This window comes from Acanthaster planci, linkage group LG03, assembly GCF_054643075.1.
Source record: "Acanthaster planci isolate LZ-2023a linkage group LG03, COTS_SCS, whole genome shotgun sequence".
Lineage (NCBI taxonomy): Eukaryota > Metazoa > Echinodermata > Asteroidea > Valvatida > Acanthasteridae > Acanthaster > Acanthaster planci.
The window spans coordinates 16,075,732-16,092,571 of record NC_141779.1 but is presented as its reverse complement, the minus strand read 5'-3'; the positions used below and the strand labels follow the sequence as shown (position 1 = coordinate 16,092,571).

Below are 16,840 nucleotides of genomic sequence, written 5' to 3'. Positions count from 1 at the left end.
GGTTACTTTACCCATTTTTTACGTCCACTGCAGACATTTCAGGAAGTTTTCAATGCGCACAGCGAGAGTCGATAAGAGCATGAGAAGGTTGGGGCCAGTGGAGAGTACATCCAGCCCAAACACAACGGCATGCTTCAAACAGGGAAACCTCATGTACATATGCGCACTGCACGTTTCGCTGCGGTGTGGCATGTGGCGAATATTTCTAGTAAAGTTTTCCTCTTTTGATTGCAATCATGGCAGAAATGATTACCGACACTGATGGATGATGATTTAAACTGGTGTTTCCAGATGATGAGAACAGTAATGTTGTGTCTGGATGAGAACAAATGCAGAAAGGTCACACAAAGCACCCTCAAACATGTATGTCTTTGCATATCCAGCTCGATTTACTTCTCATGTGGTCTCAGTAAAATTTTCCCCCGTGTCCAAAGCCTAACTGCGGACAGTGGTCACATTTCACCATTTTTGACATCGCCTCGAAAACAAGTCCAGTGAAAACAGCTTAACTGTCACTGGGGCACAAATGCCACAGCAGGAACCCGTGTCACATCCACTGGAGCAGAAACATAATTTACAAGCCTTGGGCCAAAGAGAAATATGAGCGTCATCCCCGTGAGCGCTGTGACAACTTATTGGAGATGGCTCACATTGATTTCTTGACCACTCAGATTACACGTGGAAGTGCCTCTAATAATGTGCTTCCACAGCTTCCAAATGTACATGTACCTCTCTCATTATGTTCTGGATTACGCACGTGAATTAGTTGTAACACAGTGAGGCAAACAACACAATTGATCATAAATCAATCCCGATCGTCATATCAACTTTTTTTAAAGCCTGGTAAAGCGAGCATAGTTATTCTTATGATTTTCATGACTCTCAATCTGTATTTTTTGTTGGGAGATATTCAGTATCTTCCAACATAACGCGCAGATATGAAAGTAACTGAAATTTTGGCAAAAGGTTTGTAATGCTAACCTTCAAATGTAACACTTGTTTATACTTTAACTTAAAGCCAATGTTACACTGAGTCTGAAGTTGATGCAAAGACGATGGTAGTGTACACATACATTTATGGTGCATCTGGTATTCAAACTGGGTACATGATTCCTGTAACGGGCGGGTACCCCGTACCAGGTACCTGGGAACCCATGAACATTATTACAATTATAACACAAGCACACATATTTTCCACCTTGTCTCCTACCCACTCAACTGCCAAAGGCCCTGTGACATGAGCGCTGGAAATGGATCCCTTTTGATGTACATAATAGCACTGATGCCACAATCGCACAGATACTGTGTTGTGTAAAAGGGTATCCCTGTCACCAAATCACAGGGGTCTCTGTGTGATCATTGCAAGGATTCACACCTCCTCCAAAATTTTGCCTGGATGCAAAATCCTTGTGATTATCACCGGGATCAGTTGTGTAAATGTAAAGTGTGTGGTTTTCGAGAGGGTACCGTGCACTGAAGTCCATTATGCACGGACACGTTGCTGGCGATTAAAATGGCGGTTCACAAAAATATACTCCCTGTTAGTGACAGTCTTGGTGCCATCTGGCTAATTCCACTCACGGATTAAGTACTTTAAAATTCCAGGGGCAGGAACCAGATCTATGAAGTTTGGGCCTGACTTTCCCATAAAGAATATCCTCACCAATGCCCAAAACAACCTGGACCTTCCTTTCCTTTAAAAAAAATCTGTTTACAGCCATGAGAAAGAGAAAGAGAAAAAGCACTTCCTTCATACTATTTCCAGTGATCGAGCTTAATACATGTATCTTCTGTTTATAAACTGGACGCCTATCCTATGTGGAGCATGTTAAAACGAGCCACACCGAGCACTGGCAATAAGGCAGTGAAAATTATTTGTCTGCTCGCGAGTCCGATTAACGTCCAGAAGACACCCAGGACTGTCATGAAATCCGAGATGCAAAGTCTAGAAGACAGATGTGCAAAGCTACAGCAGCTGAATCAGTACACAAATGTTCTTGAAACTTGCAAAAACTACCACATGTGTACATGTATGTATGATGGGAAATTTGCCGTGTAGTTTTTCCCAGCAATGATTCTAAACGTACCTTCATGTGGCAAAACCTTTTTGCCGTTCGGTCTATCGTGTTTATGGTGTGACAAGCAGCGCATAGCTGGGGCTTGCTTTCACTTCCCTTTTTGCAGTCACATGGCCGCCACAGAGTCTGCAATTGGATTGCCTATGCATGGGCTGCAATTGGGTCTATAGTGGCAATCAGGCTAGCTTGAAAGCCAGTATTTGTAGCAGATTGGTTTGGTTTATGCAGTGTGAGCGCATACAGGTGGTCCCTGTGTGTAAAGACCAAAATGCACTGGGCACAGCCAGCCAGCCAGCAAGTCAGTCAGCCAGCCAGTAAGTCTGCCAGCCAGCAAGCCGGTCAGCAAGCCAGCCAGCCAGCCGGCCAGCAAGCCAACCAGCAAGCCAGCCAGCCAGCAAGCAAGCCTGCCAGCCAGCCCGCCAGCCAGCAAGTCTGCCAGCCAGCAAGCTGGCCAGCAAGCCAGCCAGCCAGCAAGCCTGCCAGCCAGCAAGCTGGCCAGCCAGCAAGCCGGCCAGCAAGCCAGCCAGCCAGCCTACGGTAAGTTGCAAGTACAGCATGTTGTGACTGGTTCTTTATGTCGATTCGTCTGTGATCTAGACATCGCGAAATTGTCAGCGAATGGACTCAAAACATAGTTTACTCAGATTTTTTCTCACAATTTATCGGCAAGAAAGCAAATGTGTTGGCGGTTAGAGTTACACGGCACTTTCAGGTAATAAAATTGACAAAATGAAACCAGGTACCAGTAATCAGAGGTCGGGTTGCAGGTACCCAGGTACTCTGCACGGCCCTAATCAATACTTACGTTCTTAAATAAAAAAGTGCAGTGTCTTCTCAGATAATCCAACCACTTCAGACAAAGAACACGCAGGATGGACCTCAGTCAAAGTAGTTGCTTTCTGGCCTGAGTTTGAAAAAGAATAAAACACAAATTGTTTTTGAATCTAAAACATAAATCACTTAAAACCTTTGTAATTTATAAATACCTGTATATTCCACTCCAAGAAAAATTAGTAAGATCTTGTAATTCACGTAACTATCATTACTTCCAAATACAATGTACTTGAAACTACATGCACGGCATAATAGGCTTTTCAAGCACAGTTGAAATTAAGTGTCAGATTGCATAGGACAGAGATTAAAAATCACAGACGTCTCAAAATTTGACGTTGCTTGAAGGCATATGCAGCTATGCTGCATAATTTTGAACAGGGATAAGGATCCTTCACTTTGTCTTAGCTCCCTTGTAATTTTACAGATACATGTACCTTTCCAAATCTTCCCAAATCCTACAGGAACCCTATGGAATATCCACTAATAAAGGGTCCATTTTAACCCTTACTCCTTAGGGTATGTGCAAAATTATATTGAAATTGGAGGATTCAGGACTGTTAGAGATAATAACTTTTTGTCAGATGGTCCTTTTTTGCAACTTTCAATTTCTCTTAACACTCAGCTGCACTCTGAATCAGAAAAAAGTGGGGGGGGGAAGATCTTACCAAACCCTGTGTTCAGATAAGAGGGAGCAGAAATTTTCATTGGCCTTATCTCTAACAGTCCTCAAACCTTCACCTGTTGGAGGACTGTCAGGGTTAAAGGCAAATTGTTTGAACATGTATGTACATGTACCAGTGCGTCATTGTTCGCCAATGAGGCAGTCCCCGTCTTTCCTTTTAATTTAACCCTCCATTTGCTGTAACCATCAAAAACAGTCAAGAATTCCTTCCACCTCCCCTGTGCAGTATAAAGATATATCATATGTCACTTGACTGACTTCAACTGACAGGACAACTCTGTTGAGAAAAGCATCTTTGCATAGGAGGGTCGATGAACTTTGGGTCTCTAGATTGTCATCTTAACATTGTCATTCACTATTACAAAGGAAATACACGTAGATCAGATTTTGGCAACCACAACTCTTGCCTTTTATAAACACCCACAAGTTTTAACGAGACAAATTGAGCTGTTTCAGGGACATGTTTCGGTTGGGAAAAAATGAGGCTGCAATTGGCAGGAATCAAACCAGTGCTGTAGGTCTCGGTCTTGAGACATTTTTTTGCGGTCTCGGTGTTGGGATGGCCAGTTTCGGTCTCAAAAGCGCTGGTCTCGGTCTTGGTCTCGGATGCAGTAGTCTCGGGTCTCTCCCTCGAGACCAATCGAGACCATAACAAAATGCGCATCTAGCTACCACGCATGCATGTGGTTGCAAAAGGCAAAATTACCTCCGCTCGAGTCAAATCTTGAACCACTGATATAAATACAACACAGTAATGTTAAGATTTTTTGCAATGAACAATAAAATCGATGCTGGAATGAAGACTAGTCAATGCAGCATGATGCAACCTTGTCCCAAGTTCTTACTTTATTCCCAATCCAGAGTAGCCATGCTGCTTGACACCATGGATATGAGATTGTGAGTTGCGGTTCCTGTTCCCTACGTAGTCTCCTGCTGAACGTAGGGCCGGGACAGGAACCAGTCTGTGTGTGTGCGCATGCCATGAATTGTGTGCACCTGTGAAAGTGCTTTCATTCCATCTTGTATGTGGTACGTGTTGTTTTAGTAGTTTAGTTATGGTACATTTTTTTGGGATATTTGTTTTTCAGTATTTTGCTTACAAAAAACAGTCTAAGGATATTTGTTTTAATGCTCACATCATATCATTTGGGACACTCTGGTTGAAAATGACCAGGGTAAAAGTAGAGCAGTATCACTGATAAAAGAACTGAGAAATTCTTTAACAAATATTTGACCTATTTTCGTGTGTGTTTATGCACACATCGGCAACGAAGCTCCAGAAATCTATAGTATGTTACAGCCCCATTACCGATAATTTTTTTTATGTTTTTTGGAAAAGGAACCGAGAGAACATGCCGACATGCATCAACACACGATTGGTACTTTTATCAACAGCCGACTTAAGAGTTACACGATGCCGACTTGACCGGAGTTCAATAAGGTGACCCCCAAAATGGTCAGAGTGCATGTGTGTAGCCCGAGAGGGGTCCCTGGTATTGATGTACTCAACCACGTGCATGCATCAGTCGGGGCAGTGTGCAGTCACTTGACGCTTTTAGGCAACCACGGCAAAGGAAACCGATACCGAAGCATGATATTTTTATTGCCGACTTACACGAAAGATTTTTTCTGGTCTTGTAGAAAAGGGACCGAGCGAAACATGCTGACTTATGAGAAATAAATGACGACTTAGAAATGAGGTGAGGGTGTCAATTACCAGTAGCCCCTCTAGTAACACGCGTGTGCTCTGTCCATTTTGGGGGTTGCCTTATTGAGCGAACTTTACCGCCAATGTGTGCGGGGAAATGGATTTTTCCGTACAGTGCCATGATATGATATATGATAGTTTAATGTCCACAATTTCCATGTTGAAATTTGCTTTCCCCCAGCATATAAGAGTTCTAAATGTACAGATAATACAAAGGCCTGCACATCGTTTTTTTTTCTTCTTCTTCTTAACGACGCTCTCGAGACGTGGTGATTTTGGTCGAGTTTATTTTATGGATGGAAAATGACATCACACTGATATCGGATATCGCGATATTTTTTCATGATATCGAGATATGAAAAGCAATGAATATCAAAGAGGCTTAGCTGCCACTACACTCCTCCACTCCTATATTAAAATACAGGCGTCTTTGCCATTGCATTTTGTCTGTAGCTTTTTGACAATTACATCTTGTCTTCCAGAAAGGGAGAGGCATGAACAGGCAGTCCAAGTCGTGCGTGTGACCCTTAAATAAAAATACATCCAATTTAAGGCCATTTAATTCATAATTGCATTCACAATGTCAGTATTTCACGAAATTATAAAGCAAGTCTGATCGTCGTGTTAACCATTCAACTGTGTGAATTATCGATTTGATTTCTTTGCTTAAATTATTTAGTGGCAATTGGAAATTACTGAAGTAAATGTATGTTGTATAGTTTTATTTAACTGGGTGATGAAAGACATTTCCCTCTAAAACATTCATATGCATCCATTATACGGAAAATCCTAGAAAATAATTTTGCTGTCATTTTCATTCTTGCGAAACATTAAGTGAATCAAATTTTCACTTTGCTAGAATCAGCATAGAAAGACTTCGGATGATCCTCAAATATAAATGGTTTTTCTTCATGAAAACACCTAGGCATTTTGTTCTAGAACATGGTGAATATCCAAATTGTATTATTTTGTAAACTGCAATGTAAAATTTCATTTTGAAGGTAATTAACTGGTATATCTGGAACAAATCAAAAAGAACATTCTCTTCTTCGCATGTTGCCATTGCCAATAATTATTTAGCAATGGTAAAGTCTTGAACCCTCATTCTGATGTACATTTTTTAGAACCATCCTGGATTTATAATTTAAGGAAATTACTGTCCTAAATTAACCAATGAATTCTTTGGTTATTTAGTTTCTGTATCTTTCAGATGTTTAGTCAAGAAAATCAGCATCCCCTTTGACTGTTTTTTAAAAGAAAACATTTTTACACCCTTATTGTTGTATTGTCACTCCAATAAATTGTTGTACATACAGGGTGATAACATCACCTAACCCTGCATGCCCTGTGCTTTTGTAATTTAGTGGAACCCCTCAGTAACACTTGGAACTTAGGGCCAGAGACGTTTGAGTAAAGAGCACCTTGACCACTCATGAGCACGTAAAATGATAGTGGCCTAGGCCTATTCAGCTCCTATTCTTAACTATGTATTAACCATAATCTGAACTTCCCACTGCAATTTTGAAATAGCTATTTATGCAACAGCATGAACAAGAGTTAGGCCCTATCAACATGCTCAAGCTAGGAATACAGAGCTACGGACATGTCAAAGCCATAGCCCTAACATTAATTACAACACCTACAAGCTCCATACAAATTTACTACCGACCATGACCAGACATGTCAAATGGTGTATATAACGTTAGTCTAGTCGCCAGGTCCCTTATTTCGCTACTTACAACATGACTAAGTTAGTCTACACTATCTTGAGACCTTGCGACTACGAACCCCCAGATATCGTGGGAGTGCGCAGAGCAGACGTCAGACTCCACACTTCTGGGGGTAACGATTATGGTCACAGACATTATTTCTATGGTCAGCATGTACATGAAGGGGTCATGGAGGTAGGGTTAAAACAACACCAACATGACCTACTGACCATGCTGACGTGACATGACTGATAATGTTGACAATGACAGGATCAGATGATGACCGACGCAATTTTCAGACTGACTGCTATGCTGAGCGCTGACATGGCTGACAATGTCTGTGACACTAACGTGACAGGCTGAGCCCTCTACTTTTTAGGCTATGTATAGGGCCTAGGCCTACATAGTACACGGTTTATTTCGAACTGGTAGTACCTGCTGTGAATTTATGCTAAACTTCAACATCTGAAACCCAGTTTACCTTCCAAATGCAGAGATGCAAAGGAAAAATTCCAATCAACGTCCTGTCAAAATCCGACGCACGAAACAAGATGGCAGCCTTTCGTCCTCAAGATTGTTATTACGTTGTCGCCATTGGCCCCACGTGCAAAAAGGTAGTGATTTATACATGCACTATGGTTACCAGCACAAACTGCTTACCCCAAACAAGATGTTGCCGGGTACCCGCTGTCCAATGTAAACTAAGGGTGCACTGAACTAATTCAAGCCTCATTGAAAATAGTGTAAAATCAACCAAGTTTGAAGCCCCATGGCAGGCAACTGAAGTCCCTGAGGCCTCTCAAACAAAAATCAATGTGTTGTTTGGTCCTTCAGATTTCATTTGATTTTCAATTTTTAGTAGGTTAACCAATGAATTTTTTAATTATCCGCCCAAAACAAACTCACCCCCCAAAAAGTGAATGTTGCCAAGCCCTCCCAGCGGCCATTTTTCAAATGACATCCCTCACCTTCCTGGGGCTCTTCTGACTAATTTTCAATCCCATTTTTGTCTGCTTTGCCCCCAGATGGGTGCCCCTGAATCTACAGAGATGATCCTGGGCCATACTGACACAATTCCACCATTTCTTGGCCCAGACAGACCCCTCTTTTCGAAACAATCGCCTCGGCCTGGCGGAGAATTTTCCTTGAATTGGGACACTGCACCCCTAACTGTACGGTACGTACTGTATCACGTACGTACTGAGCGCGCATCGCGCCGGTGTCCACAAAAGGGTTGTTTGTCACCGAATTTGACAATCCAAGATTTTAAGACGTAAATAAAATAATGACAATAAGATAAACTTGAAAAAAGACAGAAAGATACCGCTGCTAGATCAGTGGAATATAAAACGATCTTCTGTAGGTTTTCTTTTTAGTTGTAGTTTTATTTTCAATTTTTTTTGGGGGGGGGTTGACTTGAATCCGCATGCTTGTGATCTGTATTAAAGGGAAACTTTAACCAAGCCAAACTTGCAAAGTCTTGAAGTATAAGATTTTTTCCACTCCCTGTGTTGTCATGGTTATTACAGAAGCTCCCTATGAAATATGTATACCAGGTGAAGCCCATTACACAATCAGCAATGCTGATCCGGCGACTGTTTTCATATCCATATACCACAGCTTACAGTTGTTATACAAAGTACATGTACAATAGTTGTTATTATTTTTATTGCAATTTAGAAACAGTAAGGGGCGCACCCCCGCAAGTAGTCCATGAATATGTCCGCCGACCTCATGAATAAAAGTTATACCCTCAAAATATTCTATATGAGAGAGTCCAGGGTGCCATGGAATTGAGGAATTGAAGAAATATGGCTCCGAAACTGTAGCCTGGACTTCCAATTCTGAGCAATTTTGATGCAATCGGGTCCACACGTGTCACTATTTAGCCATTTTGCAGAGGGATGCATGTTCAAAACGGCTAATTTTCCGGGCAGTGAAATTCCTTCATTGTAGTGGTAGTCTGCTTTGGGTGACAATTTCTCAAAAATCCATCTGTCAAACAAACTAAAAATTGACAATGAAATGGAAGAGGATATGTCGAATATCATTTTTCTTTCCAGCCTGGACACCTGTGGAATTTGTATTTTAAAATTTATTTTGAAATGTAAGGATTTATCATTGGTGTCCATGGGAATTAATTTTTGTTAGGGTGCACCCTCAGGAGACACACAACGGCAAAAAATGCTATACCACCCGGTGGCGCGGTATGCCTGCTCAGTCTCCAACTTCAACTGAATAGAGGGCGCTGTTGAAGATGAACAGTGTGTTACGTGGATATGATGGAGTCAACGGTAGGTTCATGGGCCGGGCAAAGGAGGGCGCTGCAAAGAGTAAAATAAAGGGTGCACTGAACTAATTCAAACTCTGTTGAACAGTGTAAAATCAACTAAGTTCGGAGCCCCGTTGCGGGCAACCGAAATCCCTGAGGCCTCTCGAACAAAAAAGGTGTTGTTTGGTCCTTCAGATTTCATTCGATTTTTAGTAGGTTAACAGAATAATGTTTTAATTATCCACCAAAAACAAACTTGCCCCCAAAAGTGAACATTCCCAAGTCCTCTCAGCAGCCATTTTTCAAATGACATCCGTCCACCTTCTCAGGTTCTTCTGGCAATATTTCAATAACATTTCTGTCTGCTTTGCCCCCGGATAGATGCCCCTGAATCCATAGAGATACTCCTGGGCCATACTTGCACAATCCCACAATTTCTTGGTCAACACAGACTCGTTTCAAAAGAATATGTAGGGTTACTTTTAAGCGCCTCAGCCTAGCGGAGAATTTTCAGTGCACCCAAAGCCGTGTCCGAATTAATTGGCTACGCCTGGCAATACATGTATGTGAAATGGCTGCCGCCTCTGGATAGCACTTTTCATACATGCTTGTGCTATTCCTGCCGAAGCCAACTGGCAGTTCGTCTACACATGTACATAAAGTTGTGCTTTTTGCCCATCGTAATGGTGTGCCACAGCAAACACCTGTACGCTGAAATGTTGCCGTTATCAACACGGCTTGTCCCCCCCCCCCGACACTGTGACAATGCCCGAGGTTGGCTTGGTAGTGACCTGGGAATTTGTACGACCAAGATTGATTGCCCCATTAACAGTCACAACCATTACACCCTACCTCCATAGAATTCTACGAATACACGACTGCACAACTCTAGTGTCCAACATGTCTTCGTAGCCAGGTAAATAGCATTTCAATTCTCATTCCTTGCATGGCCCACAATTTTTCCCCAAGCACCCCTTTTCGTCTGTGAGTCTTGTTAAACCATTTTTGTAATGTCACCTCTTCATCATCACAATTCAAGGAACATTCTGGCATCCCAAAGAATTTTCCCCATTCTCTACCCCAAACCAACCGCAGCTTAAATTAATGCACTTCAAATCAACCCAAAATGTAGGCATTTTCTCATACTAACACTAACTGGCACTTTTTTAGGTGTGGCAATGCAAAAAATTTGAAAACCACCATAACCTAGCTTGAAGCATGAATATGACACTTGAAAAACCACATGAGCCAGATAGGTTTAATTTGTTTGGAGTAATACACTTTACACAAGAAATCACACACAACTCAAAAATGAGTTTACGTTTCTGATGGCTGGTTTAATATTAACACAGTTTTTACCACATTGTGTAATCTAATCACGTTGCTGGGATCTAGCCCTGCCCACTGTAGGCCCCAGTGTCAGGGAATTCATACACACTGCCTTCATGCATCGAGACAAAAAAAGCTCTGGATTCTGCAATATTTGGTGCACCCAAGAGAGAGACATGTTCCTAGATGTGCCAAGATCTTCAGCAGGTCTAAAACTGGATCATCTGGCCCTGCGGTTCAAAGAAAAGAGAGCGAAGAAAATTGGTTGAGATTTGAAAATTTGCAAGGAGGAAACATTATGGAGTACCAGGTTTGTAACACCATGTAGGGAGATATCTCCATGCGAGTAGATGAGGTTGAGAAAAGAACAGGGGACCCAACCCACTCAAGAGACTAACAAGATGACATGTTTACCCCACCAGTCTTTTTTTTTCAGAATCTCACAAACTCAGAGAGATATTTCTGGCAAGGTACTACTGCCATTTACTCGCAAAAAAAAATTGGTTAATCTGATTCTGTCATTTTTTTTCGTATTTGTGTTTTAACGTTGGAGTCATGGAAACAGTAGTCTCCTTCTTGTGCTGACAGAGAGTTATGACAGATGCTCCAATGTCAAATACTGGAGCTCAAAATGTGCCACGTAAACCTACAAGTTCCAATGAGCAGCATACTTGTCAAAAAAATGTTATCAAAAAAATAATGTTGCTTTCATTCTGATTACAGTGAGATTTACAGTCAGATTATTGTTCATGCCAAGGAAACCGGACATAAGTGAGTGCCAACCATAGGGAGAGCTGGGGTGTATTTAAAGAATGTGTCAATTCACATTGGGATGGAAAGGAATTTGTCACTGGAAATTGTTGCCACGGATGAAGGCTCTCCCAATCAAGAGGAATCGACATGTGGACATCTCCTCAGCAAGGCTAAATGTGGCTAGCTGTTAGGGATTAACTCTTCTCCACCTTTCAAACTCCACGAGTCTTTCTTGAGGATCCCTACATTTAGAGGCCAGTGCAGCCCACTTCTTTCATTTCCCCCAGTCAGCCCTTTTGGGGCGAAATACTGAGCAAGTTTCCTCTGCTACTGGGACTTTTGGAGTATTTTGGAAAGGCTTGCATCTCTGAATGCGTCTGGAGTGTGACCTTTGCTCATTTACGAAGTGGCCATTTAGATTGTCCTCCTGGAATCTATTCCTATCACTGAATGATCTGGAATGAGGTGCCTTACCATCTTGTTATTTTTTAAAACTTTTTTTTCATTTTGGCAAACAAAGATGACATGTCCCCATATCCATAATTTGGACTGACCCATTGGCACACAAAGCTGACAATCATTACATTGCCCCTCGGCTTTCAAGCCCCACCACCTCAAGCATTTCGACAATTTCTACAGGTATGGCCTATGACGACTGACTTGTTCAACAAGGTCACTGGTTTAACCCAATGTCTCTGAATATCCCAGGATTCTGAGGCTGCTCCTGAGATGCCCGACAGCCACAGCTCACCTTTCTCTTCTTGTCTCCTCCCAGCTCAAAGTGCTTGCATCTCTTGATGGGGAGCTGTTTGCGGAACTTGCACTCGGTGCACTCCATCCTTAGGACGATCTTCTTTGTGGTCTTGGCCTAAACGCAATGAATGCATACCCAGGGCGACAGTTAATACTCATCCCCTTCATGACCTCGTAAAACCCTGACCCTCGCTGTGCCAGACAAATTACACAGAATCTTGCTGTATTTGGCATGATATGGCGTAAAAAAACCCATATACAGACGGACTGAGTGGTCAACAAGAACCGTTTATCAAGATCAACATGAAGACCAGCGCGCCATTATACTCTAAACCACTGGCTATTCATTCTTACATCTTCAGATGTCATTGACGACAACCCTGGCCGCTATTAAAGCTTGCATCTATTCAGACAGCAAAGGCCACGATTGTGTCTTAAACACGATTTTCCCTTTAAAAATAATTACCTTTTTATCTCCTACATTGATTTGTTAAAAGAGAAAAATTATGGACAGTCCTGAGAAATGAAGGGCATTTTTTACTTTTACGGTGTGCTGCCGGCAGTTCACTTTTGACAGCTTAATAAATAGGAAAACAGGTACTACCCGAAAGCTTCAACACATTTTGATACCTTTTTTTGTGATCACTTTTTTTTTTCAAAATAACTCTAAAGCTGTTTGAATTTTGGAATAAAATTGAAGACTGTAAACGAAAAACTCCCTGAACCCTTGCTCCGCTGCACTCGAAAGAGCACTTCAACACTTGTACGTTAGTCCATAGTCTCATGAGAAAGCAAGGGTTAGACAATCGACATCACTTATTCATACAAAACAGGTAAAAAGATACAACACTGTTTACCTTTTTGTGAAAGACAGGTTTGGTCTGTCCTCCGTAGCCTGTCTGCTTACGATCGTAACGTCTTTTTCCTTTAAAAATAAAACAGACATGGCAATAAGGGGACAGCCTTCATACCAAGTCAGCACGGCCAGTTCCCTGTCATGTTCATAGATCTTTGTCTTGTCAACAAGATGTAAGAATTATAATTCCAACCCCTCCACAAACTTAATGACCCCCCCACCAAACATGCTTATACGTTCTTAACACGTTGACTGCGATGCATAATTTCAAAGGGGCATTCCCATTTGCCAAACACTGTACGCATGCGCACATATTTTATAGGTACCTTTCAGGTGTCTGTTGGAACTTGAGCATTTTACGGATGTCCACCTTCCACACTGAAACAGCATATTTGTGGTCTTTTTTGGTGATGGCAATGTATTCGAGTTATATTACAATCGCTTTTCATTTCCTAGGAGTATACTTGTAGTGGCAGAATCCGGTGCACCTGTGACTACGACTCTATTCATAACTGGCAGTCAACGTGCCAATACTTGGAGTTAAATGTCCACCAAGTGGAATTCAGACTAGAGACACAGACATCACAGTGGGAAAGAGACTGTTTACCTTGGACGTGCACAGAGGCTTTGCCGGCCTTGTACTGCGTCACCTTATGCATCTTGTGATGTTTACACTTCTTGCAGTAGGTACGCCTTGCCTTGGGAACGTTAACCTGAGGAACAAAGAGCCAGACAGCATTCTCAGGACAATTAACACTTTATTTGGGATCAAATGTCAGCACCTTATGTGAGAGTGAATTTTCAGAGCAGACCGTTCAGGTAAGCCTCATCCACTATACATGTGGACCGATCACACCTTTCTTGATAATACCAACTGGAAAGTCCAAGATGTGGATGTCATACGAGTCTGCATGTGCACGTATGTCAAACTCCTGTGAACGTCGGACGGCATGTTAACTGTTTTTGGTGGGCTATCGAGCAAGCATGACTCCATGGCCATCTACAAGCTAGGAAACGTAAGCAGTGGGGGTACGCTCTGCAACTGTGCCAAAAACTATATTTTAGTGTAAACCCCCGACCCTGGGACTTGAAATGCGCATGTGAAACCCTGACATAAGGCCTGGGGCAGTGCTGACAGGTTCAGGGCACAGACTGGTGCCAAAATGGCAGCAACTTTTCAAATTGACTCAGATAAACGTTTCGTATCAAACTGTTAAGTGAAAAGAAACACATTTTCCAATGTTTGTTTAGTTTTTCAACATGTGACAGTTTAACTTACAGACTGCCGTTTTAGGGTTGTGCCAAACCAGATACAATTAAGAGCGACTAAGGTTGACACAATTAAATTTTGGTTTCAGACAGACAAACTTAATTCATACATTTGCATTCGGTTCGGCGCCTGAAAAGAGCGACGTCTGAAACCCGGTGGCTCTGGTGTCGTTCCGAGTGCCTTCAAGTGTTGATCTTTTGACAGAATGCAGGCCTGGTCACTCCTGATTATTTCAGACTTCGAACATTTGCAGCTCTCAATTCAAAATTTGCTTTTAATTTGGTTCTGTGTGACTCTGAAATGCCTGTCTGAAACAGGTGTAAGTCTGTCAGCATGATCAGGATGGGTTTGGATTAAGATATCTTGGGGGGGTTCAAAGAATAATCTTCCTGGATTCAAAAGAACATTAACCATCCTATGCTGAAGTCGCTCTTGGGGTCACTTGGTAAACACCTCAAGGAAGCACAGCTGTGTTGTGTTGTGCACTGCACCAACTGTCCCTCACAGGAATATCAGATTGCACTTTTGTGCTGCCCAACAACTGTGCTTCACTGTTTCATGTGCATAATTCTGCAGTAAACCAAATGCAGTGAAGAGGACTGCACAAAAGACCCTGGGTCATTTTGTGCTGGCGACCAACTATGTACACACTGAACCTGTGCATGTTTGTGTTCCATAAAGAAAACACATGCAAGTGAGTGACTGCGGACACTCGGGCATATTTGTGCTGTAAAACCAAAGGAGGGTTAAGGAAGAATTCCCTATTTTTTGGCACAAGGTTATTCATCACAAAGACCAACTGACCAACAAAGCCTTTAAATTGTTTTAAAATTCAGTACTTCTAATGCTAGTATTACTATAAGTGTTTAGGAAATTGGGGAACTTCATTTTGTGAGGGAAAACGGGGCACATTATCGTTAGCACCCTGTTCCTATTATAAGGGAACAAATTCTACTTTTTCGAAACAACTTATCTAAACAAGTTGTTGGTGATGTCCTCTTTCATATCAGAAAGAACAGAGAACAGGGCTTTTGGTTTTGAGGGAAATTTTGGGGTAAAACGGCAGTGTACATGACCACCCTGAAGAGCTGTGAATGACAAATTAGCGAACGTAGTTTGGTTCCTTGACCTGGATGGAATTTGTTTTGATGAATCCAAAATGCCCGAGTCGGGTAACCAGACGAAGCACAAAATGGCGTGATTCGACTGAGTGGTTGTCTTTTACAAAACTCAGGTAAGAAATTTGAAGTTTTTTGCTTAGGCCCTAAACTAGGCCTGTCAGGATTGAGTAATAATTCATTAAGGTCAAAATGTTAGTTAGTTTGAGAAAGTGGACTTTGTTTCCTTATTATAGGAACAGGGTGCTAATGGTGATGAACCCGGGAAAACAACTTTAACCCTACATAATACTACAAATTACTACCTGTAGTAAAATGTAGTAATCAGCACTGTCGCTTGTAAGAGGACATGACCTTATTGTTCTCTGAAGCCATAAAATACGATAAGACAATGTACCATACTGTGCTGTGGCACTATGAATGCATGGCTTTATTGTTCTCTGTACGAGTAACAATGGAAGTAACCTAACCAGAAGTAGTAATCTGTAGCGCTAGGTCCTTCAGGCTCAGACTATTACTTAGTATTTTGTAGTACTGAGTACTGTAAGCCAAATATGCTTGGTGGTTTGGGTTAAAAGCGTCAACAGGGGTATTGTAGCCCCACTAGTGTGGCACGGACTCTCGCTACTGCTCTATCCTTAGCCACACATCCGTACCCGCTATTTGCGTGTCGGCGTAGTGAAAAATTTCGGTGCACCCACTTATCATTGTGGGCGCAATTTCTTTTGCACACAGAAATGATCCTTAGCCTCTCCGCTCATCATCTTTAAAATAAGGTCATTGAACATTACATCACTTGACCCCTCATTGTTTCGACGGCTGTTCCGTGTCAAAAGAAATTGTGCCTACTATGATAAGTGGGTGCGCCAAAAATGTTCAGTACGCTGACACGAAATTGCGTATACGGATGTGTGGCTAAGGATGGAGCGGGAGTGAGAGTCCGTGCTAAACTAGTAGTAGTAGTGGGGCTAGGTTGAAAGACGGTTTAAATAGCTGGAAAGACAGGTTTGAAAAGTACAGCAAACTCAGTGGCGTTCGAGACACTCGAAACTATGACTGATGGTACAATATGGAATTCTTTCCGAACATTTACACTTTGGAGAAAACATTAACTCTAATCCCTAGGATGTATGTAAAATCAAATCGGAGGCTTGGGAGAAGTGTTAGGGCTACGTATCACCCGTACATGTACATAAAGGTATCAATTTTTGGAAGCTAACTAGCCATCAATTTGATTAAAATCAAGGAAAATAGCACATTTTTTAAATACTTAAATATGTATTCATTACAATAGGGTGCATATTAAACCGACAGCTATTTTGTATTCGTCCAGATGGTAGTGATTATTTTCGAGTAATTTCTTCCACTCTCACCATTTTGACGGGTTTAGATGGGAAAAGGACGTATGAAGGCGCCCTCTTGAGATCACAAAACATTGATTGTGCGCCCTCTACTGCTACCGATTGAAACACTCAACC

At 41.9% G+C, this 16,840-nt stretch overlaps 2 protein-coding genes across 24 annotated transcripts in view; both read right to left on the bottom strand.

The window, feature by feature from the left end:
• Positions 1 to 7,642, bottom strand: part of LOC110973023 (CUGBP Elav-like family member 2) — a 96,530-nt gene extending 88,888 nt beyond the window's left edge. For all 22 annotated transcript variants that reach the window (XM_087135079.1, XM_087135077.1, XM_087135082.1 and 19 more), the window contains exons 1-2: positions 7,493 to 7,642; positions 2,884 to 2,982 (exon numbers count right to left, since the gene is read on the bottom strand). The gene's annotated coding sequence lies outside the window, so the exon portion shown is untranslated. The remainder of the gene's footprint in view (positions 1 to 2,883; positions 2,983 to 7,492) is intronic.
• A 2,953-nt stretch (positions 7,643 to 10,595) lies between these two features.
• On the bottom strand, positions 10,596 to 16,836 carry LOC110973090 (large ribosomal subunit protein eL42-like). 2 transcript variants are annotated; one of them, XM_022223573.2, is made up of 5 exons: positions 16,736 to 16,836; positions 13,582 to 13,687; positions 12,976 to 13,043; positions 12,117 to 12,233; positions 10,596 to 10,842 (listed from the first exon to the last, which is right to left on the bottom strand). In XM_022223573.2, the coding sequence occupies exons 1-5, from the start codon at positions 16,796 to 16,798 to the stop codon at positions 10,822 to 10,824; spliced, it is 375 nt and encodes a 124-aa protein (XP_022079265.1). In that variant the 5' UTR covers positions 16,799 to 16,836; the 3' UTR covers positions 10,596 to 10,821. The 2 variants fall into 2 exon arrangements, with proteins under 2 accessions (XP_022079265.1, XP_022079266.1); XM_022223574.2 differs by lacking the exon at positions 16,736 to 16,836 and adding an exon at positions 16,652 to 16,678.
• Positions 16,837 to 16,840: the final 4 nt, after the last annotated feature.